Source organism: Clavelina lepadiformis, chromosome 9 (assembly GCF_947623445.1).
Source record: "Clavelina lepadiformis chromosome 9, kaClaLepa1.1, whole genome shotgun sequence".
NCBI lineage: Eukaryota > Metazoa > Chordata > Ascidiacea > Aplousobranchia > Clavelinidae > Clavelina > Clavelina lepadiformis.
In genome coordinates, this window is record NC_135248.1 from 13,332,263 (window position 1) to 13,353,168 (window position 20,906).

The 20,906-nt window shown below is 37.7% G+C and overlaps 3 protein-coding genes across 3 annotated transcripts; 1 reads left to right on the forward strand and 2 right to left on the reverse strand.

The window, feature by feature from the left end:
• Positions 1-1,691: 1,691 nt before the first annotated feature.
• LOC143470909 (non-selective voltage-gated ion channel VDAC2-like) lies at positions 1,692-4,142 on the reverse strand. The gene is made up of 8 exons (XM_076969201.1): positions 3,979-4,142; positions 3,583-3,632; positions 3,209-3,414; positions 3,029-3,139; positions 2,803-2,919; positions 2,543-2,693; positions 2,286-2,343; positions 1,692-2,142 (listed from the first exon to the last, which is right to left on the reverse strand). The coding sequence occupies exons 1-8, from the start codon at positions 4,043-4,045 to the stop codon at positions 2,051-2,053; spliced, it is 852 nt and encodes a 283-aa protein (XP_076825316.1). The 5' UTR covers positions 4,046-4,142; the 3' UTR covers positions 1,692-2,050.
• Positions 4,143-9,960: 5,818 nt separating this feature from the next.
• Positions 9,961-15,016, forward strand: LOC143471209 (uncharacterized). Its single transcript, XM_076969606.1, has 6 exons — positions 9,961-10,423; positions 11,650-11,807; positions 11,982-12,078; positions 12,176-12,824; positions 13,376-13,653; positions 13,962-15,016. Exons 1-6 carry the CDS (start codon positions 10,247-10,249, stop codon positions 14,475-14,477), a joined length of 1,875 nt encoding a protein of 624 aa, XP_076825721.1. The 5' UTR covers positions 9,961-10,246; the 3' UTR covers positions 14,478-15,016.
• Positions 15,017-15,253: 237 nt separating this feature from the next.
• On the reverse strand, positions 15,254-17,421 carry LOC143471113 (CDGSH iron-sulfur domain-containing protein 2 homolog A-like). The gene is made up of 3 exons (XM_076969471.1): positions 17,223-17,421; positions 16,367-16,581; positions 15,254-16,186 (listed from the first exon to the last, which is right to left on the reverse strand). Exons 1-3 carry the CDS (start codon positions 17,317-17,319, stop codon positions 16,091-16,093), a joined length of 408 nt encoding a protein of 135 aa, XP_076825586.1. The 5' UTR covers positions 17,320-17,421; the 3' UTR covers positions 15,254-16,090.
• Between the last annotated feature and the right edge of the window lie 3,485 nt (positions 17,422-20,906).

The window sequence follows — 20,906 nt, forward strand, 5'->3', positions numbered from 1 at the left end:
AGTATTTTTTTCAACGGAGTGGTATCACAATTTATGTTATTTTTAATGATATTTTTGTGCTATTGCACACACACAAATGTAGGCTATTCTATTACATATGCCTGAATCAAAATTTTTGGAAGGGGGTCGTTAGTTACATAGGGTTGTTAAAATGGGTCGCGGTATAAAAAAAGGTTGAAAACCACTGCTCTATCTCTAGCACAGCTAAATCAAATGCTCAGTTGCAATTAATAGAAAGAGTATAGCATGTCGTATTTACTCGAATGAAAAGACGCCCTTGGTTATATTACAGAAACCGTATGAAATGACGATATAAGTTACTATACTGGAAGTGTTCCACGCATAGCACATGGCATAGGTTATATGTAGGCCTACGTCTTAAAAGATTACATTTTGAAGTGGTTTGAAAATCAAACTGTGAAAGGTTTGCATACTAGCAATTAGTACTAGGGAACCGCGTGAAAACTTCACGGAATTAATGCGTGGGTTTAGCTTTGAAAAGTTGTGTTTAATGAATTAGTTTCAACTTTTGATTTTAAATGTATGCACATAGTAAGTTAGTGGGGGTTCATCTCTGCTGGTAGCAGGTGGTTGCCGGTGATAGGTTATATAGGAGTCTCTTTTGCAACGGAACTTAAAGGGGCTGTAGGCCCATCCGAACGCCTATCTTAAACGATGCAAAGTACCATTTTTCAATTTGAATTTGCTTCTAAACAAGCCCGGTCACCTCGCTGAGTTTTTGTATCCGCCGAGATGTAGGACAAAAGGACTTAATAGAGTATTTTGAGCAAATTCTCGTATCTGGAATTCTCACACCAAGTGCTTCAACTTAAATTTTTTCAAAAAGCCTTAATTTTGAACCAACACAAAATGCCAACTCTTGCCTGAACCTACACTCAGCAAACGCTAACAAACCATCACAAATTAACGTCACATGCGCACTGGACCGGAACCATTTATACTTTTTCTATAGTGACGTTTTACATTAGACCTTTGTCACGATCGCCATTTCAAAACTGCTCAAAATGGTACTACAGGCCCTTGAGCTTGTGCAGCAATATGTAGTCTATGCAAGGAATTTTTTGTAACGATCACAATCTTTCTGCACGATGTAAAATTGAGAAATTTTTTTGTTATACGGCGTAGTATCAGCTGTGCTTTGGGGATACCAACTCAAAGGTTAATAAATGACAGAAGCTATTTCTTGCTCTAAGGCAGTGGTTCTCAAACTTTTTTTAAAGTAAGTACGCAACGGTCCCTTTCAGTAGTAATTTTGTAAATGCCTCACGGTCAATTAAAAATCAACACAAAACAACACGTTGGTTTTTATGGTATCAATCTGACGGGTGTACCACTGTACCTGCTTCTTTGCAACCAGTTCAGCAAAGTTTGGTTCCGTTTTCGACAACGCAACCCTAATATCGTGAATCACATTCAACCGGTTTCGAGCTTTTGGCTTGATGGCAAGAAGTGCCGTTTTTTGGAAGGTGCTTCGCGGTCCCAGAAAATTGTCTCGCGGACCCCAGTTTGAGAACCACAGCTCTAAGGCGTCCAAGCCTTAGAGTCTTAAGGTGTGTTAAAATCGACGTCTCCAGCCGAAAAAAAAACAAGGTTATATTGTTTTTGATACTAAACGGTCATACCATGTATTGTTGTACAGTATGAGACAATATTCTCCCAAAGATACTTGCACCAGTGATGAATGGTAGCTTTATTACGAGATGCACGAATAAACATTTTCACAACAAACAGCGGTTTACAGCTACTGATAGCCGGAACACAATAAGGGGCTAGGTATGATGGTTCTGTTTTAAGCTTATTAACACAAAGACCGTGTAAAAACACAACTGCCAGTAATACGTAACATGTTGTACAACATCAGTACCTGTCAGAGAAAATACAAGACACCACCAAATGGCAGGCTTTATAGTTCACACGGCCTTCCTATTATTAACATTAAGTTCTTTCAACACAGAATAATAGTTATTACGAAATAATTTGGTTAATAGATTTTGAACCCATTTGAAAACAGTTTTTTCAAGCAAAGCTTCTAAACTTCAAATTCAAGACCCAAACCTAACTTGTGGCCTCCGGCATTGAAATTCTTTGCATCGATCAAACTGGACAGGGTAAGTTTAACACCTGCACAAAAACGCATTTAATGTAAAACTAAGGTGATGTAATCACTAACCAGGCTTTAAAACACGCACTTTTTGGATGGAGTGCAGGAAAAGTTTAATTATAAATATTTGTGGTGATTTACGTTTATAGAATGTAGGAAATACCTTTGCGAAGGCTGTGAGTATAGCCAAGACCAAGTTGGCCAGCATTGTTCAATTTTGCCTGAAAGTGAATGCATGAAATTACCCCTTTGCTATCTGGGTATTAAGGCTTATGTATTTACTCAAGCCCAACAACAACAACAACAACACTTTCAGAAATATGTGAAAAACAAATTAAGCAATGGTAAATTATTACATACATAAATACAAAGTACTGCACAGCATGTAAGTTAGAAAATCAGCTTTAAAAGTAGACTTACATTTAGTGTTGCTTCAGAGTCAACGTTATATTTGGCAGCAACACCAAATCTAGTGTTGCTCTGACCTGCGGTCCATGCAAGCTGTATGCCTGTCGCTAAGTCTTTGTTAATACTCTGATAGATTGAACCTCCAAACTCAGAGGCATCATTTCTGTTGATAAAATGTGCCGTCAGTCTCAAAACTTAACGTGGGCATAAGAATTTTAAAGACAAGGGGCTACATTCGTGCATACTTCTACGTTTAATTAGGAGGAGCTTACAAGGTTGTAAGAAGTTGGAAATCAGCACCATTATAACCCAGTGCGACGTTGTTCTTGGTTAAGGCTGACTTAGACGTGTCGAACGCAAACTGATATCCAGCAAGCCAGCCTTCGTACCTACGAATCATATGGCATTTCATTAAATATTGAATAATAAAAAAAAAGTAATTAGCATGATCAAAATAACATTAATGCAGGCAAGGTATGAAATTTGTTTTACACTCACCCAACAACTGCAGAGCCTTGCAAGGTGGGGCCGGAGAAATCAAAGTCTGTATCAAGACTTGTGTTAATGTAATCGCGCTTGTACGCTGTCTTCAGAGCACCAGTCTTCTTCCTAAAAGGAAAGTGGAGTGTAAGTATTACAAAAAACAAAGTTACCTCAGACTTGTACACTTAGCCATACCCGGAGTTTGGTGAAAATGAGGTACACACTGATAGTTTTAAGCCGGTTGCAATCTGGTCCTCAATGGCTACTTCTGTGCTTAAATTATTGTCAGTTGTCCATTTTTCGGTGAATGTCAAACCGTGTTTAGGTTGCTTATATTTTGTTTCGAGTGATCCGCCGATTTTGCCAGTGTCATTTGATGAGCTACCTTTAGTGGTAAATTCCTTGAAAACGTAAGACACAACAGAGTTACAATTGAATTATTAATGCAACAATAAGTACCATTAAGTGGCAATACTATCCCCATCAATCATGTATAACATACATAAAAAACTTGTTTGTTTTACTATATAGTTAATGCATGTAAATATATATATATATATATAACTCACTATTCCAGTTCCTGTCTTTGTTTTTAAGTCAACTTTGACTGCTCCATAACCTAAAGACAACAATTGGTCAATTTTTTGTAGATGTATGTGAAATGGTATGCAGCAAGTATGAAAATTAGACAGCGCATGTTTAAATTACAAAATTTATAGAGTTTAAGTAGAGAACTTCACCAAAATGTTGTTACCTGCACAAGTGCGAATATAAATACATTTGCAGAAAGAACGATCTATCAGACTAACCAATATACATACTAGAAAACTACAAACATATAATACTTGACATGTTGAGAGAAACAGAATTATAGATATATTGTACAACAAACTAAAGGAACCATTAAGTAAACCAGTTGCAACGGAACAATTATTTACAAACAACTTAAAACAAATTGGACTCACTGTAGCCCTTGTCGAAAAGGTCTCTTGCAGCTTTTCCAAGATCAGAGTATGTTGGTGGGATAACCATTTTATTAAATAAATGTAAACTAAGACAAAATATAGTACAACACCAGATATTTACTGACAGTATAAAGTCAGGTAAAACCTAAAAAGATCAAGTTTTATTTGACTTGGAATTTATTCCCATAAGCTATGCGTTACGTGTGCTAACAAACAAACACTAAAATGTTATCAGCTACCCCTGAAGCAGGGCCACATTTTGCAACACTTTACAGTATAAAATTACAATACATTTTGTAGTTTATGTGGTTCTTTCTCCTGCCAGTTAACTCTACGGAGTGAATTCAAGTCCTGGATTGCAAACAACTTACAACCGTGCAAATGAAATTTAAATTTCCAAGCCAAGCCAACAAATTTGTGATGAGTAATTACGAGCTAATCATTTAACTTTTTTATCGTTTTACAACTGAAGTGTCACAATTTTTAAACCTTCCCAGTCTTGCGTTAGAGTACCGTGATATGGTATCATAATCTTTTATCTTCGTAGTGAGGGAAGTCTTTGCAGTATCTAAACTTAGAGATGATCTATGGTTAACTGAAAGCATAGGCTTTAAGATGCGACACAAAATCGGCAACATGCTGTGGTATTTTACCATTTTTGTGAATATAGGCTACCGTTTGTGGCCACCTGCGAAAATACAATTTCCCTACTAGTCTACAACAATTACAGAATTTCGGTGAAAAATTAATTAAGATACCACGTAACGTAAAAACTGGTAGGTTTGATATGCATTCTGTAGGACGCCCAACAATAATTCAAAGCTTACATCAACGTCTTACCACTGTAGCAATGTCCACTACAATGCCTCACTTTCTTTGATATCGCATGACAAACTGAACTAGTCGACGATGACTCCAGACAAATCACGCCCATACACCGGTATATAGGCTACCAAAATTATTGCACAATGCCTCAGTAAATCTATCAGCATGGTTTACGCTTGGTTCACTGTTGCCCGCAGCACAAAAGGTGACATTGTTGGGATCCGCTTTACCTAATACAGGGGTAAGATCCAGCACATTAATAATATAATAATGTAATAATAAATAAACGATATAGTTTTCTGTTAGTATAAAGACGCTACAATATTAAAATAGATATATTGAAAGCAATGAAAACACATATTTGCAAATATCATGATTAATAGTCAAGTAGAAAATAATAACGCTTCCTATCGCTATGACTGCTTGGAGACTAGACAATGATGACATTTGGTGTAAGTCAAGGCAATCAGCAAGTGCTGGAATCTGGGAATAAAATATATCGTTTCTCCTATATGTGTCAACTGCCTGCTTGCCCAGATGGAAAAACGGAATATATTGACTCATCACGGACACACGGTCCCACTGCAATACAGCACTAAAGAAGATAGTAGCGCAAAAATATTATTTGCCAATAATTCCAATCTTTTAAAATTTTGAGCAGCAGTGTCCGTATCGGTATTTAATAGGGCTGTGCTGCTACTTGGAAATTACGGTACGGGATACGGAGACGCAATTAGCGTGTACTACGCGCTTAGGTTTTTTTAAAGCCTATCTGATTTGGATTAATCCGGTACCTAGAATATGATAGAGGGTCCAAGAATAGTTGTTTGTAAATTTAATGACTTGCAAAAGGGCGTCAATAAGTCGTTTGCAATTTTAACTAACTGGCTGTCTTCCTCACAAATAACCGAAAACATCGGCTAAAAGAGTCTATTAATTGTACTCTAACAGTACTGCAAACACTAACATATTTTTACGTTTGTCTGCTGAGTGGCGGTTCCTACCAATTAGAACTAATGTAATGTTTCTAATTGATTACACTAGTTACCAACAGGAAGCCCGTAGCTGTGTAAACGTACCAACAGCATTCAGCCTAACTCGTTCAGTAGATATGTAGCCTACTGCTATGCTAAATGCCGAAAACTGTTAAATGAGCATAGTTTGCCGTCTGCTTATATTAAACCTTAATGTTTACCTTTCTGTATGATGGCAATTAGTGCATATAGTCCGGTGTAGAACAGCTCACGAATTCCGTGAAATCCGTCCGGAAATATAAACGCACAAGCTACTGATGTCAAAACGTATACAACTAGCATTGCGTTTATACAAGTAATTTCTAAACACATTTTCGTGTTGATTAGGAAAATAAAAAGCCAAAAAATATTGTAACTTATTAACAACTTGTAGCCCGCGTATTTTTGTGAAATGTTGCCTGTTGACTTCACGGCGTAGTATCATTTAGCATTTTAACAAATTCTCCGATTGTCTGTTTTCGCCAAAAGTAAAAATCAATGAACATTTTACCGATACAGAGTACCTAACCATACATCGTAATTTTCTTGGTTGGGTAAGTAAGACAATGCATCGATTAGGGATCTTTGTTATGTTTTTTGTTTCAATTGGGATGTCAAATTATGTTTGGAGTCATTTGCCAAACTTTTAATAGTTATTCTAATTGCGTTTGTGCCCAAGTTATTGGGGTCGACCTGATTCTCTTGTTTTAATTTTGAGCTAATTCAAAAATAACTTTTGTGGTAACCCTTAGGCCTATTCGTTTTGACGCTTTTTCGGACTTCAAAAACTTTTTACTGTAATATACCTACTTTTTTCTGTGTTCAAGAAAACCTTTAAAGCGTGTTGGTTTTAATTTTTGAATTTGGTGTCCGTGCTGACGTTAATAACTTTTATGCATCCTCTTATTGGTCTGTAATGCACATTTTTGCCCTCGAGACCTTGTCATATTTGCCCATCCAATTTGTGAAAATTATTGTCATTAAATGCTAATATGTTTGTGACCACCTGCGTCAGCACCATTTTTTCGTCCACCACATTGAAGACGAAAAAAATAAATGAATGAAATAACACGGGTGCGTGTAGGCTTAGTGCTTTGAATATCATCATCAACCAGAAACCTAGTTCTTTGCCGTAGCTAGCGCTGCGATGCAACGTTTAACATTTATGTTGCCTAGCTAAAACAGAATGGTTACGGAGCAAGACGGTGTTCAGCGTCTGGTGGTGGTATTGTGTAATTAGAATCGGCCTTATCAAACCATTCCAAAAACCAGCACTATATTATTAGAAATGCTGACAAGCCTATAGTGGCGAAGTCAAATCACATATGTGTGGTGAATATTTTTCTGTACAAGTCACTAGGTAGCGGTAATGATCGTAAGTAAATTTTCAACGTGTTCAAATAAATCCTGCGTCACGATCAAGCCGGCTTGGAAAACAATTACAAAGGCATGACATTTCAACAATACAAAAAGATGAAATCTTAATGAACAAATGAATTACAAAATGATCAAGTTAAACGAAGCGGAACGTTCATAACACCGGTTAAGTTATACTTTGAGTTATTCAAAACTTTAAGTTATACAAAAACTAAAGAGATTAATTATTATTACCGCGAGTTAGACAGCCTAACGCTTACCAAAAACAAAAGAGCAACATGTTATAAATAACATAGGCCCATCACCGAAGCTGTCGATAAAGTATTAGGCCAAATACAAAAACTAGTTTAGTCGTAATGACTCGAGACACTTAATTCAAAGAGTTGACTCGACTCTTTTTCTGAAGCCTACATAAATAACTTTACTTGACTCAAGGCAATATTTGAAAGCACTCGACTGGAATCGATTCGGCTCCTTTTGATTACTTTTCAGCATTAAGGCAAAACAAATATCTATTTTTAGTCCGAATTACACATTAAAATACAAATTAAAATGAATTATTTGTCAAAGAGTGCGTACGGTGACGCCAAATGAAGCAATTTTTGTAATAAATTTTCTTAACGCTTCTTGTTGACCGAAATGGCATTTTTGCATTCTGTTTGTGGCTTGATTTCATATTAATTGGCTCGAGTGTTATTTACCAAATGACTAGAATGGATTTGATTGTTTAAAGGTAAAGATTTGATTTGCGACTCAAGTTTGACCACTTGGTGACGACGACGACGCACATAGATAAGAAAAGTTCTGTTTGCGACCAGTCACAGTAGGTGGGATATCCAAACACATTTTACTTCTCACCTAGCTTACTTATATAACAACAAAAGTCCGGCGACCTCTGACAAGACGAGTGATCGATCATCTTTGTCTCACGCTGTCAGTCAAAATTTTACAATAGCAACATTTTAAGAGCACTGGTTTCGTTGATTTGTCTTCTACTGGTCCGATTGTATAAGAAGCAGATACTGACCCTATAATTCTGCTTTGGTGTGAAAACAAGCATGTGAGGTGATCACATTTTCTCGGTTCGATGGATTCCAATAACGAAACGACGTTCACATTATTAATTACTGACGTCCAGCCTCTTTATCAGAAAAGCACAATTTAACCGCGGTTCACAGGTGGAATGTGTGGTTCAACGCCTGTTTTTAAGCACGACAAGCAAACCATCAGTTTGAATAGACAAGTTGCTGTAGACATGATGGCATTTAATGAGGAAACGTATTTTTTTATCAACTTATGTCGCGAAGACGTCATCGTATACATAGCTATATACTTAAACAAATGTTACATGTTCGAATGGAATTTGTTTTCAGGGTTTACTACGTATTTATCCAATATACGAAAAGCATAACGATGTATTATTATAGAAGAAAGCGCAATAAATTCTTTGCATTTATTGTTAGATTTATGGCAAATTAACAAATATTCTTGCGAGATATTTGTGCGCGGAACCCGCCACGTTAATGATTCACCGTCGAACGTCAAGATAATTAAATTTGTTTTGACGACACATTGCCATATTTCTGAGTAATTCCAGAAAAGACAATACCCGAACCTCGCAACCTAACAAAGGGTAAAAAACATTTTTACGACAGTGCGGGAGAAAATGGAGGTGAATAACGTGACGCAGGTTGCGTCACACCCAGGGAAAGTCGTCGTCTCTTATAGCACAGCTTGCAACTCACAAGAAAAAACTCCCTTTGTTTTCAAGTGCAATTTACGTCGAGCTCAAAATCGTGTAGGCCCGTCCTTGGAGTGCACTCAAAATTGGTCTGTATTCAACAAAGCCTTTTAAAAATTGAAAGCGTTGTTTGTTGGCCTGTAGACTTGTTCCTAAACGATACGATACAGCAGCAACGGTACAAAACTCATGGATCATCTGGACCTGGACGTTAGAAGTGTAGTCGAAAACTTAATAGTAGCAAATGTGGGAACGAGTCTCGTCAAACCTCTAAGCTAGGGTTGCCATACGTCAGGATTTTCCCTGACATGTCAGGGAATTTAGTGTTCAAACCTGCGCCAGGGAGAAATGTTAAAATGTGCTCAAAAGTCCGGAATTTTTTTAAATTGTGCTTTAGTCCAAGTTCATCCAGGTTGCCACTTTTTTTCCAACTCTTTCTAACTTTTTTCTGTATTGCAATGCAACATTTCTTTGCTGTTTGTGTATAGTTTCGTATTTATCCTTCTTTCACAAAAAGCAATGGCGGAAATGTACTTTGGTAATATTCTAAAGTTGGTCAATGCAACTGAGGTAAATTTGTCAGGGATTGCGCATTATCAAACATGGCAACCCTGCTCTAAGTAAAATCTTTTGCAACAAACAAGATGATTTTTATTTAACATCAATGTTTTTTTATGATAGAAGCGAAGTTACAAATTTAGGCATTTCAAGACGTAGATCGTAGGCTACATAGGGTCTACCGCGCATAGAAATAACGATATTTGTGAAGTCAGAATTCAAAACAGTTGTAAGATCATTTCAACTCGCACTAAACGTATTACCATTGATAAAGAGAGTTAATAGTCGAGGTGAGTCATTAAAAACGTATTGTCAGTTAACGTAAGTGATGTGTTGCCTATTAGTTTCGAAGACATCGCTTTCCTCAATTTCCCATCACCGCAGTTTACAAAATCAATGTCATATTTTGTGTTTTATAAAAACATGAGCAAAGATCATAGAACTGTTTTGTGTTTATTTCAGGATATAACCTACAGTTTAAAAGGAATTGGGTCTATGTTTATGTTGTGGCAGTTTGTATGTTTACCCTATCTTGTTTCTTGATAAAATTTATGAACGAACATCTTGTGTGAACATACGTTGGGACAATATTCGAAGATATCGTGTTCCTATTTACGTCAATTGCGATAAGCCGGACAAAGGAATGATTTAGCGCGATTTTTGATACATCACGATCCAACGGACATACATCAAGCCAAGATAACGGTTGTGCTTTGGCGAACGTAGTCGATTGAAACCCTTGAGCCAATCGAAAATGAATGCACAAAGCGAAGAGAAATTCGATCCGAATCAAGCATTACATGATGTTTATGTCGCTAAGCTGACACAAGAAGATGAAAGCGATGACGCCTTGTCCCGGATCAAAGAAAATCTTTCAGAAAGGGACAGTGGAGATCTCAACCAAGCAACCAAGGGAATTTCTCAACCACAGGTCAGTTGTAAAACAGCGACATCACAGTTAATTCTATAAATGTGTCTCTCGATTTTGAGTTGGTATTAGCCTGTGTTTCCGAGTGCCATGTGTAAGCTATGCAGTAGGAGTGCGTATTTCCTGAAGTGAAATTGTCGGCTTCATGATTTCAGATAAATTGCATTTCTATACCAACCATACTTTGAGTAATTATCATAATGAAGCAATTTCAATTTAATGAACCGACACGCGGTCTACGACCACTTCTATTGTCTTCGCTGTGTTTTGTGTACGCGGAGTTTACAAAAACGTTTTTGAAGAGCTCGTGTTCGTCGTTGTGTGCGGAAAAACAAACTTGCTTACTATAATAACACCTCAATATGAAGTGGACGGCGACGTCGTTATATATGCAAACAAAAGTAAAAACTTTCAAATAAGTCGAGTTCGAATCGCGGCGTTTTCTGAATTTGTTAGATGTAATTGGGTAAATGACGTTTGCATTTTGCCACGCATAGGATTTTAATGATGTTGAAGACAGCATACGCTATTCAGCTGGTAATGTTTTTCGATATAGCCATAATCTGTTACTGTTAGTATTTACAAAGCTAAGTTAACCAAACCAGTAGTGGGCTCTGCAATAAGTTAGTATTATGGTTACGGTGAGGTCTATAGCCTACAACTTAAATGACTCAGAAACCTATTATACTGTATTGCTTCTGTTTCAATTCACAGGCTTGAAAATTATTTTTGCAGAAAAGTTAAATTAACCGTTCAACGGCAACATTTGACGAATATCGTTATTAACCATTTTCCCCGTGTTTAAATAGCTGTAGCTTGCTAGAATTACCATTAAGTGTTGTTCGATTTATTTGACAAAAGACATTTCTTGCTTTGGATGATAAGGCGATAATGGCAAAGTTCTATTGTAACAAAAAGTCGTCTATTATTACAAGGACGAGTTAAGCGAGTTGCTCTACTTTTGTGTCCGACCAGGTTGTGTAGTAAAGTTTGATATTTTTAGAGTGTACAGGGCGTATATAGTTGACTGGGATTGTTCTGCAGCCACAAAAATTGAAATATAAACACTGGTTGTCCTGTCGATGTGGGCAGAGTTTATTTATATTTTTTATTTTCTATGAATGAATATAATATGGCCTTCATTAAAGTTTTCTTAGCCAAGTGATAGCATCATTACTCTCGTATAGAAAGTTGTAAATGGGTTTTAGTGTTCTTCTGTATTCTGACAGTCGCATAGGAACGACTCTGAACACCTCCTCAGAGTCGGTGGAAATACTTTTGAGTTTCATCATATCGACCCAGAAGATCAACAAGAAGCAGAAGAACCATCCCGCAAGAGCATTTTTGAAGTCCACCATAAACACCTGAACGCGACTGGAAATCAGAGGTAAAGGGACTGGCCAGTAAATAAGTTTCAACATTTCTAGTGGTAAACAAGTCTTATCAGCCAATGGCTTGTTCCCCGCTGATGTATTTATCGTAAACACGCAGTGTGTGAGTGAAGCCGGTAAGGTACGATATACTACATAAACTACGATATACTCTGTTTGTAATTTTCAAGGCCGACCGATCGTGACGGAGAAAACAAAAACAAAGAAAAGGAATTTGATCTTAGCAGCAAGTTGGACCATCTTTTGCCAAACAACTCACAGTTCCAGGTATAAGCTATAACCTTAAGCTATAATATGTACAGTAGGCTACACAACTTGCAGTGGATCGAGAGAGTTGCTGTTTTAATAAAGTTGTCATAACTAGGTGATCGCCGAACCTCCGCACAAAGACGAGCAAGACCACAACAAAAGCGGACGTGACATCACCACCGGATCTTCGGCAACAGCGAAAAAACCGAAGCAGGGTCGACGGCTGTTCGATTACAGCGATCCCACGTACATAGAGAAGAGCAGACGTGCGAGAAGGCGCAAAGTGAGCGAGGTTGACATTGAAATCGGATCAAGGCTTTCCCGTTTCGTCAGTAATCCGTACGAAGGGTGCGCGGACAAATTTGCGGGCGGCCGACCCCGGTCTAAGTTTGTTCAGGGAACTATAGAACGGCCGAAGAGCGCGCGTAAGCACTCGCCCTTGAGTGGGAATTCGACAAACAACTTTTACCAGGACAAGATTAGAAGCGATAGTAGTGAGAGAGCTTATTTAACGGAGTTCAACGGGCAGGATATCTACAAGTATTTAAACAGCAAAAGAGGATTTCGGAGACGGAGCTCGTCCGCAAGTCCACCAAGGTCCCTCTTGTCATCAGTAATCAAACAGCATCTTCTTAAACGGGGCTCATACTCTCAGGCTCCGTCGCCGGAAGACTCGCCGCCAACCTCACAAGGACCTTCGTCACCGATCGTCAATCGTTACCAAAAGACGACCTTTACAACGATTCTCAACTCAGACGGCAAAGGTTTGTTTCTTTTGCATGATGGACTTCTTTATATTTTATCTTTATAGTTTGTTTATATTTTTCACTTATTTGGGTATAGGCCTAGGTCTCTTTCGGGCGTATAGTTGCTTTTAGCCGTTTTAAAGACAAGTCGCCTTTCATAAACCTATATAGTTTTTCCAAACCATTGCTTCAAGTGCACTTCAAGTTTCGTTTTCCTCAGGATACAGATATGCTCTCTTAGAATGGCTGCGTTTAAAGCTTTAATCTTAAGCAAATATTCAAAACTTATAAATAGCATTGCTAATGCAAAAGTATACCGAGCGACATCTATCCTATACTTGCACTAATTTAACAGCTTTACACCGCATTTTTATGACGAACAGTTTAGTAACTTAGCAATGAAGCGTAATCTTTCTTTTGTACGCTATAACCTATTAAGAAAGACTTGTTAACCCATGATAAAGTAGGTATTTCAATTAAGTCAGCAAGTTTTATACATATTATTTCCCTAGAATGTCGACTTATCGATGTGGTGTTAGGTTTCATCAACGACAACTTTACCTTTGCAGAGGTAGACCACTTTTCACACTTTCAAAAAGGGGTCGAATTCACAAGTAAGGGGTCACTGCCTGACATTCACAACAAGGACAAAGCACCGATCAAGAAACCGCCAAAAGACATCGAGTACCTTTCGTCATCTCTTCCCAGTTTATTTCTATCCAAACACCGCCGAAGAGCGGACACATTCACGAGCCTTGAAAGCCTTCAGCAAAGTGATAAGCGATCGTTGAACAACATGAGCAAAAGCGGAGTTCAAACTGCAGACAAAGGCACCAGCTCGCCCAAGGTATCGCGCAAATAAAAAGTTAGAAAATAATACAGCTACGTGCAAATCGTTTAAGTTTCTTCCATGGAAGTATCATAACTTTATTGTGTACTATAACAAGTTGTTTCAACTGTATACGATAAGCCAGTGGTTCTCAACCTTTCGTGCTCCGTGGCCCCTACAGTCACCTTCAAAATTGGTGGCCCAGAGGGTCAATGGTTGAGAAACTCTGCTGTAAGCAATAACATGATTTACGATATTTTAATGTTCTAATCAGGCTGAGACTGAATCTATCTTGATATAAAATTGGTCTTCATGTGTTGTTAAAGATGTCACCTCCCGGTAGCCTACGTACGCATGTCCTGCTCAATACCAGTCTACCATGCGGCTCTCCGACCTTTCAAAGAGCGATGAAAGGTTTTAAGCCAGACGAAGATGAAGACACGAAAGACACCAAGAAGAACGGGATTAAGCTTCAAGAAATTAAACCGAAGAAGTCGTCAAAGAATTCCAGGACGAAGACTCGTGTTTCTTCCGCTTCCGGAAGAAGAGTCACCTACAAAAAGTCGCCGCTGGCCACTCCGTCTCCGAAATTTTATCATCGCATCTCGTTTCGGGAGCCTTCACCGGATGATTTTTCGGAAACTTTGAGCGAGATTAGAGACCAACTCGGTAATCTGGATGTCAGGGAACCAAACCTGGACGCGATTCCATTAAAATCGATCCTCAAGAACAGGAGACGTTCCATAGACGACTTGGACGTAGGTACTAAGAAAGGTTTAGCGATGTATCTCAAGTCGAAACAGAAGGAAAACAATTTTTCTGGGAAAGCAGGGTTTTCGTAGCCTACGTTCAACCCAAGTAATTTGGGTCCACGCTCGCCTAATACTAAGACAAAAACTATCGGACCAATTACTATCTGGGTTTAGACTGAGACTCTAGGAGTCTGGACACTTGGAAAAGTTGTCAGTTTAAGATAACGAATCAAGTCATTGTCGCACGTAGGCTACTTGGCGTTCATTTAAACGCTCCATTTTATGCTGAAAGCTTTTGGACCGACTTAAAGACGGTTTATGCGTAAGTGGTACCGGATATTTGAACTTAAGTAAGTTTATTGCCTAAAATGGTTTTCGGTGCTGTTTCTCGCGTGTATTCTTACGTCATAATGCTAAGATATATAGTTGAAGTACAAGTTCTCACGCAACAAGTAGTCTGGGCTTATTACACGAGTTTGCTATTAGCTTGTCTGGCGCCCGTGCCAAACAAGAAGCGTTTCCAATGTAACATGACGACCTGCTGTTTCACAACAGCTTTACATTGACTAAATAAGCAGGAACTCAAACGTGTGCTTTTGCAATGCAGATAGAAAACCTTACGATGTTTCGCGCGTGGTTGTGTCGATAAGGACAATGTTCAACTAACATTTTGTCACAAAGCGCTGAGAACATGTATATAACAAAAAGCTTTGTAACTTTCTATGCCGATATCGTCCCCTAGCGGACAAATATTTTCCACCACTGCCTACTACACGAACGTGATGTGAAGCTCGTGGAGAACTGGAAGTGTGCTCAAGTTTGCCCACGGCTTGACTGAGTCGCAGCGTAAAATAAAACAAAAAATCTTTGCTTCTTATTTAATTAACAATAATTTCTGAACACATCCGTTACCATTAACAAGACATAGGAAAATGAATCGCTTGCTTATGATGGTCAATGTCGTCAGTGGAATTTCAATCAGCACAACTCGAAAACTTAACCATCTTCGATTCCTCAACTTCAAATATTGAGAGGATAATTTGTGCTTAAAAATGTATAAGAAGAAAAGAAACGTTCATGTATTCACTTGAAACAAGCAAATGCCAACAAACTTTACAAACAAATTAGTTTTTACTAGCACTTCTAACATGTGGCTTAGCTTAACTGCCAACTAAAATACTAATTCAGACAAATATTACCAAAATTTAAGTTACTGAATCACTTGAAGAACCAGAAATACTCTTTTTCTCTCCTACAGAGATTTTGTGCAATATGAAATGGGGTTTTCATCATACAGATATACATTACACATACTATACAGATGGCTTTTAAGATCGAGAAAAACATATCGATATATTACAACCTAGGTAATTGACAGATTATGTAGTAAGCACATGTTAAGGCACGTCATAGCAAATATAGAAGTAAATTAGTATCATATTAATAAAAATTGTTTTACTAGGGTGCCAGTACCATAGTAATTCATACACGCTTTACAAATTAAACAAAACATTTTATGGCACTGGTGCAAAAAAATGTCCACTATAGCAATACTTGGAACAACAAGAAAATTACCAGGTGGACTGTTTTAAGATATATTTCTATTCCTATACAGAAAAAGCATAAATCACCTACTGAAAACATGAAAGCTGCACACGCATGACCAATCAGCACGCAATAAACAAACCTAATCGAATAAACCATTAACCAGAAGTTCGCTTCTTTTGGATGATTAGGGAAGCCACATTATCTCCACAGGCTTTATTGTGAGCGTTGTGTGAACCGTCACAAAACGGCCACTGCAAAAAGGAAATGAAAAAGGTCAAATTTAGAGTAATTGTTTATTAGACCGCTGGAAAACTTTCACTTTGCACAGGGTGTCATGATAAAAGAATCGCTAGTGAGAAATGCGAACCAAATCGTACAAGACTTTGTCACTTCCTTTATAAACAAGAACTACAATTATAATCAGTAATAACCTTCTTCGATCTCCAGCATCTACAGAAGTTGGTTTTCTCTCCTAGATCTTCCACGTCTATGATGTCATAAACCTTCTCCACATCTTTGCGGATGTCATGGTTAAAGCACACTTCTTTTTTGGGATCAGCATATTTATCGTAATAGGGTTTTACGGCGAGATACCCAGCTCCTCCGACAGCGGCAGAAAAAGTTACCAGATGGATCCACTCTTTAACTGAGAAGAAACAGAAAGGTTCACATGCACAGTTAAAGGCATATTTAATATTAAGCTGTACATAAAACCTCCAAGGTGGTCTAAAATCATGTTCAAAGTAAAATGGGGTTCATCCGAATGGGAAATTAGACCCACGAACAACTCAAGGACTACTAGTACAACACTATGCAACAAAAATAGCACCATCAGGCAAACCCATAGGAATGCAAAAAAGATGGAGTCTTCATGTGCATGTGTGCTGAGGTAAAATTGAATGTAAAAGTTGGCAGATGGTTGCTGTTAGCTTTGCTATATATAATGTTGATACAAATTGCATTGTTAAATATAAAAATAAAGGATAAATATAGTGAAGAATTGTGTACAGTTTTCACTACACTTGCCATGTAACATCAAAATGATAACAAGTATGCATTTGAAGTAAATGGATAAAACAGTTTTCGAAGTTTAAAATAGTCTTAAACATCTCTATTTTACTGATTTATAAACTTACGTCAAAATTTCATCAACAAATATAAAACTAAATTCATCAAAACATAAACTATATTAACAAAATAGAAGCACATTTTTACAATATGGTATCCACTTGAACTCGGTAAAATAAGTTAAATATCTACATAATATATATATTCTATACGACTAACATGATAAGTTGAAGAATCCTCCAAAAGATCTTGGAATCGGAACATTTTTCAAGTATGAAGGAACAGCATCTCGGACAACATAGGATAATAGTTCCATTTTTAAGGAAGAACTAAACAATACTAAATACTTGTCTACTTACTAAAGCAACTGAACTAACGCTACTGTACACACAAAACAAAGCTGTTATAACGAAAAATTAAACCATAAAATAAAAAAGGTGCACATTCAACTTTGTTGCAAATGTCACTTGTAATTGACTTAATGAGGCCTATACTATAAAAGTTGGACTCGACATACAAAGAGTTAGCAGTGTTCTTCAAGTACTAGGCTAGTCATTAGTCAAAGCCAGTTGCATCCAAAGTGATCACCCTTAGAAACGTTTGCCACCATGAAAGGAGCGCTGGGCAATACGAAGCAGAAAGATGAAGGCTGTAGAAGCTCTGGAACAGATAATGTGGTAATTCTTGTTTGGCAACGTTGCTTTACAGAGTGATTTCTGAATAGCGAATGTTCAGTCAGACTGGTGTGGTGTGTATGACGTAACAAATACTTTGTTTGAATTGAATAATGGTTGGTGTAATAACGTCTGCTACCTATTTTTGATTTGATGGCAGGAGGTAAGCTTGTAAATGTTCGATTTCTTCACTTATTGATGTATTTAAAGAAAAGCGATTACACAGTTCGAAAGGGGAATGTAACGGAGGCTCAACCACTCAAGCGATGAACAACCCCAGCACCTGGGTTAAAGTCTTGTAAAGACCTCAGTCAGAGGATAAAAATTATGATAGCCTTAAATAACATACCAACTTTCAAACAACAGCTTTCAAGCGTTAATTTGAAAACCATACAGACCAATCAAATTGAAATAAACTTGAACACAAGTCTAGTTTAGGTTTAAACCTTGACTTGAAGCAAACTCACCGGCGACCTAAACCTTATGGCACTATAACGCAGCATAACGAGCCGTGTTCAATACCCAGTCTACTAGTGGAAAGTATTTAGCAGTTTTCAACAAAAATTCGTGAGTGCAAAGTGGCAGATTGGCATGGTGCTGTGCACTGGAGCCTCAATTTATTATTATTAATCGGCGTGAAGATAGAAAAGTTCGGTGTGCACATTGATGAATCTCCTCCGTGCAGGTTCCACACTTTCGACTATGGGCAAGGGCCAGTGGTGCTGTGAATATACTGTATGTCCTTGACCCCTAGAGCAAAGGTGGCATTTACGATGCTTGATACCAAGATGTGCATTTTCGTTGTACAAACTCGAGCTCATCCACAACATCCTACATTAGTGTTATGGCTACCAGAAACCGGACTCCTAACTGGGATGGGGTTTCTAGGGTGCGGTTTACTTTTCCTACCTACTCATGTACAACGTTGAAGCGACTTTCAATCATCTGTTGCTTGAACACACCACCTGCAACGATTGATTGCTCCTACTGCACTATAGCCCTATTAAAAAGTTAAAACAAAAAATTCAAATAAAAATGTTGTTGTGTTGCCTGAACTCCTTGAAATTCAATCCCATGTTCGCACGAAGCACTGAGTGGCTCAAATTTTAGAAAGCAACAGCAAATAAGGTGGCGTACGATAAACTAGACGCCTAAAAGCATTGTAAAAAGTATAATGCATGCCCAATTGCTCATTGTGCTTATACTACACTGTACACCAATGCTTCACTGTGGACGCTCGACAAATTAACGATATCGCGCTATAGTTAAATCCTTTGTGCACGTCAATGTCGCGTTGGATTTTACGCGAAAGTGACAAGTAGGTTAATGAGCCAGTGGTCATGTAAGTTTATGATACTGCTCTACTAACTGTTTATGAGCGTGTGGTTTCATTGTGCTATAACTACAATGGTTAGCATCGTTATTTTCGCTCCGCACAGTTAATGGCGAAAAATAAACAATACAACACAAGATACAAATACTGGCGCGTGAGTTTGTGGGAATGTGGCGCGTAAGTTTTTATTATTTTTTGTGATGGAGATGTATACGCGGAATATCGTAACAATGTGCAATAGGCTACAACCTTAGCAATCCGACCAATGTTTAATGCTGCATTCGAACTTGTATGTGTATATCATACTTGTACTTTGATTCAATATTTATGTATTGCATGGACCCAGAGGTGAGCAGTCGGTACTTTGAAAGTACCGTCGGTAATGGTACCGGTACTTGGCAAAAAATGTAACGACGGTTCTGGTACTCGGTACTATTTTTAAAAAGTAGTTCGTCACTTTGTCGGTCCTCGGAACCGGTACTTTAAGTGTAAATGCTGCTGCGGCAAAAGCAATGTTTGCCGTAATTATGCCCCCGGTAAAGGTTACTCCAGGTCAAAACACATGTGAAATTAGACGCTTGCAATTTTACTTGACATTTCTACATTAAAAAAGATCAACAGATGCTAAAGTTAGTATTAAGGGTTAATTACCATGTATTTTTGAAAACATACTTGCTAAAATTTTGAAATAATCACTTGAAAGTACCCAGTACCGGAATTCCGTACTATAGTACCTCGGTACTGCCCACCTATGCATGGACAATAACGCTTATTATTAATAACATAAGTGCATGCAATTGTTACTGTAAGTCTACAAATATTTTTATATGCTTCATTTTTAAACATATCAAGCTAGCAAGGGAACCTGTGCAACTGCACAAAACTGATGCGTGACGTCAAGCAAGACCACAACTCCGTTTTATGCATAAGGCGAAAGAATATGGTGAGTAATTTGTCGTCTTATATCAGATTTGCATTATAAATGTAATCAACTCGATTGTTTTTAATAATAGAAGCATTTGGGTCACTTTTTCCCATTCATTAATTGTGCGCAAGGAAGCCTAAATGTTCCATTAGCGTTAAAAATGGTTAGTTACGAACTTTTCGCTCAACACTGTTCGTGGCAAAATATCCCATGGATATGAAATTTTTCATCAGTTTCACTAAACTTTGAACCGATTTGTTTCCGTTCTTAAGATGGTTTTATTGCAACGGCGAACATATAAAGTGACTCTTAGCTTGTTATAACTCACAATATTGCAGTAATAATTTCTTTTATGTTCATTTTATATTGCGCACAGATACGGTCGCTGGTTGGGACGTTGTGCTGTGAGAACTCATCGCTTGTTTTCAGTCGTCAAAAGACTTTTTTAAGTCCAAATGATTAATATTTCTTTACCCTGTCTCTTTAATTAAGACTAAACTCATATAAAATGGCTAAACCTACAGTGTGTATATTGGTTTTAAGTCTAACCAAAAAGTAGCCTAATCAAATATTTTGTGCTGAAATCTAACTGTCAGTTGTAATTAAGAAAACCACAATTTATTACGAAGACGTTTTGTTGTTCTAATCTTTGCCACTAAATCTGCTTTTTAAAGATTCACCATTTGCAATCACCAGCCAAAGTCGTGAACCGGCACAAAAGTGAACATTTTTATCTCGTAGCGGAACGTTTTTTCGCTGATTTGTAAAATTTCTCTTCGTTCCGTCAATGATGCAAATAATTTTGCTGACTTGGGTAGTTTTGGTTAATTGTTATACAACTGGACGCTTTTTTCACATTCGTTCACCTCTCATTACGTGGAAGACAGAGAACGCGTCTTCCAGCTAAAACGGAGACTGTATGACCAGTTTGTCATTTAAATGAAATGAGTCATCAAACGAAAGGTAACCAT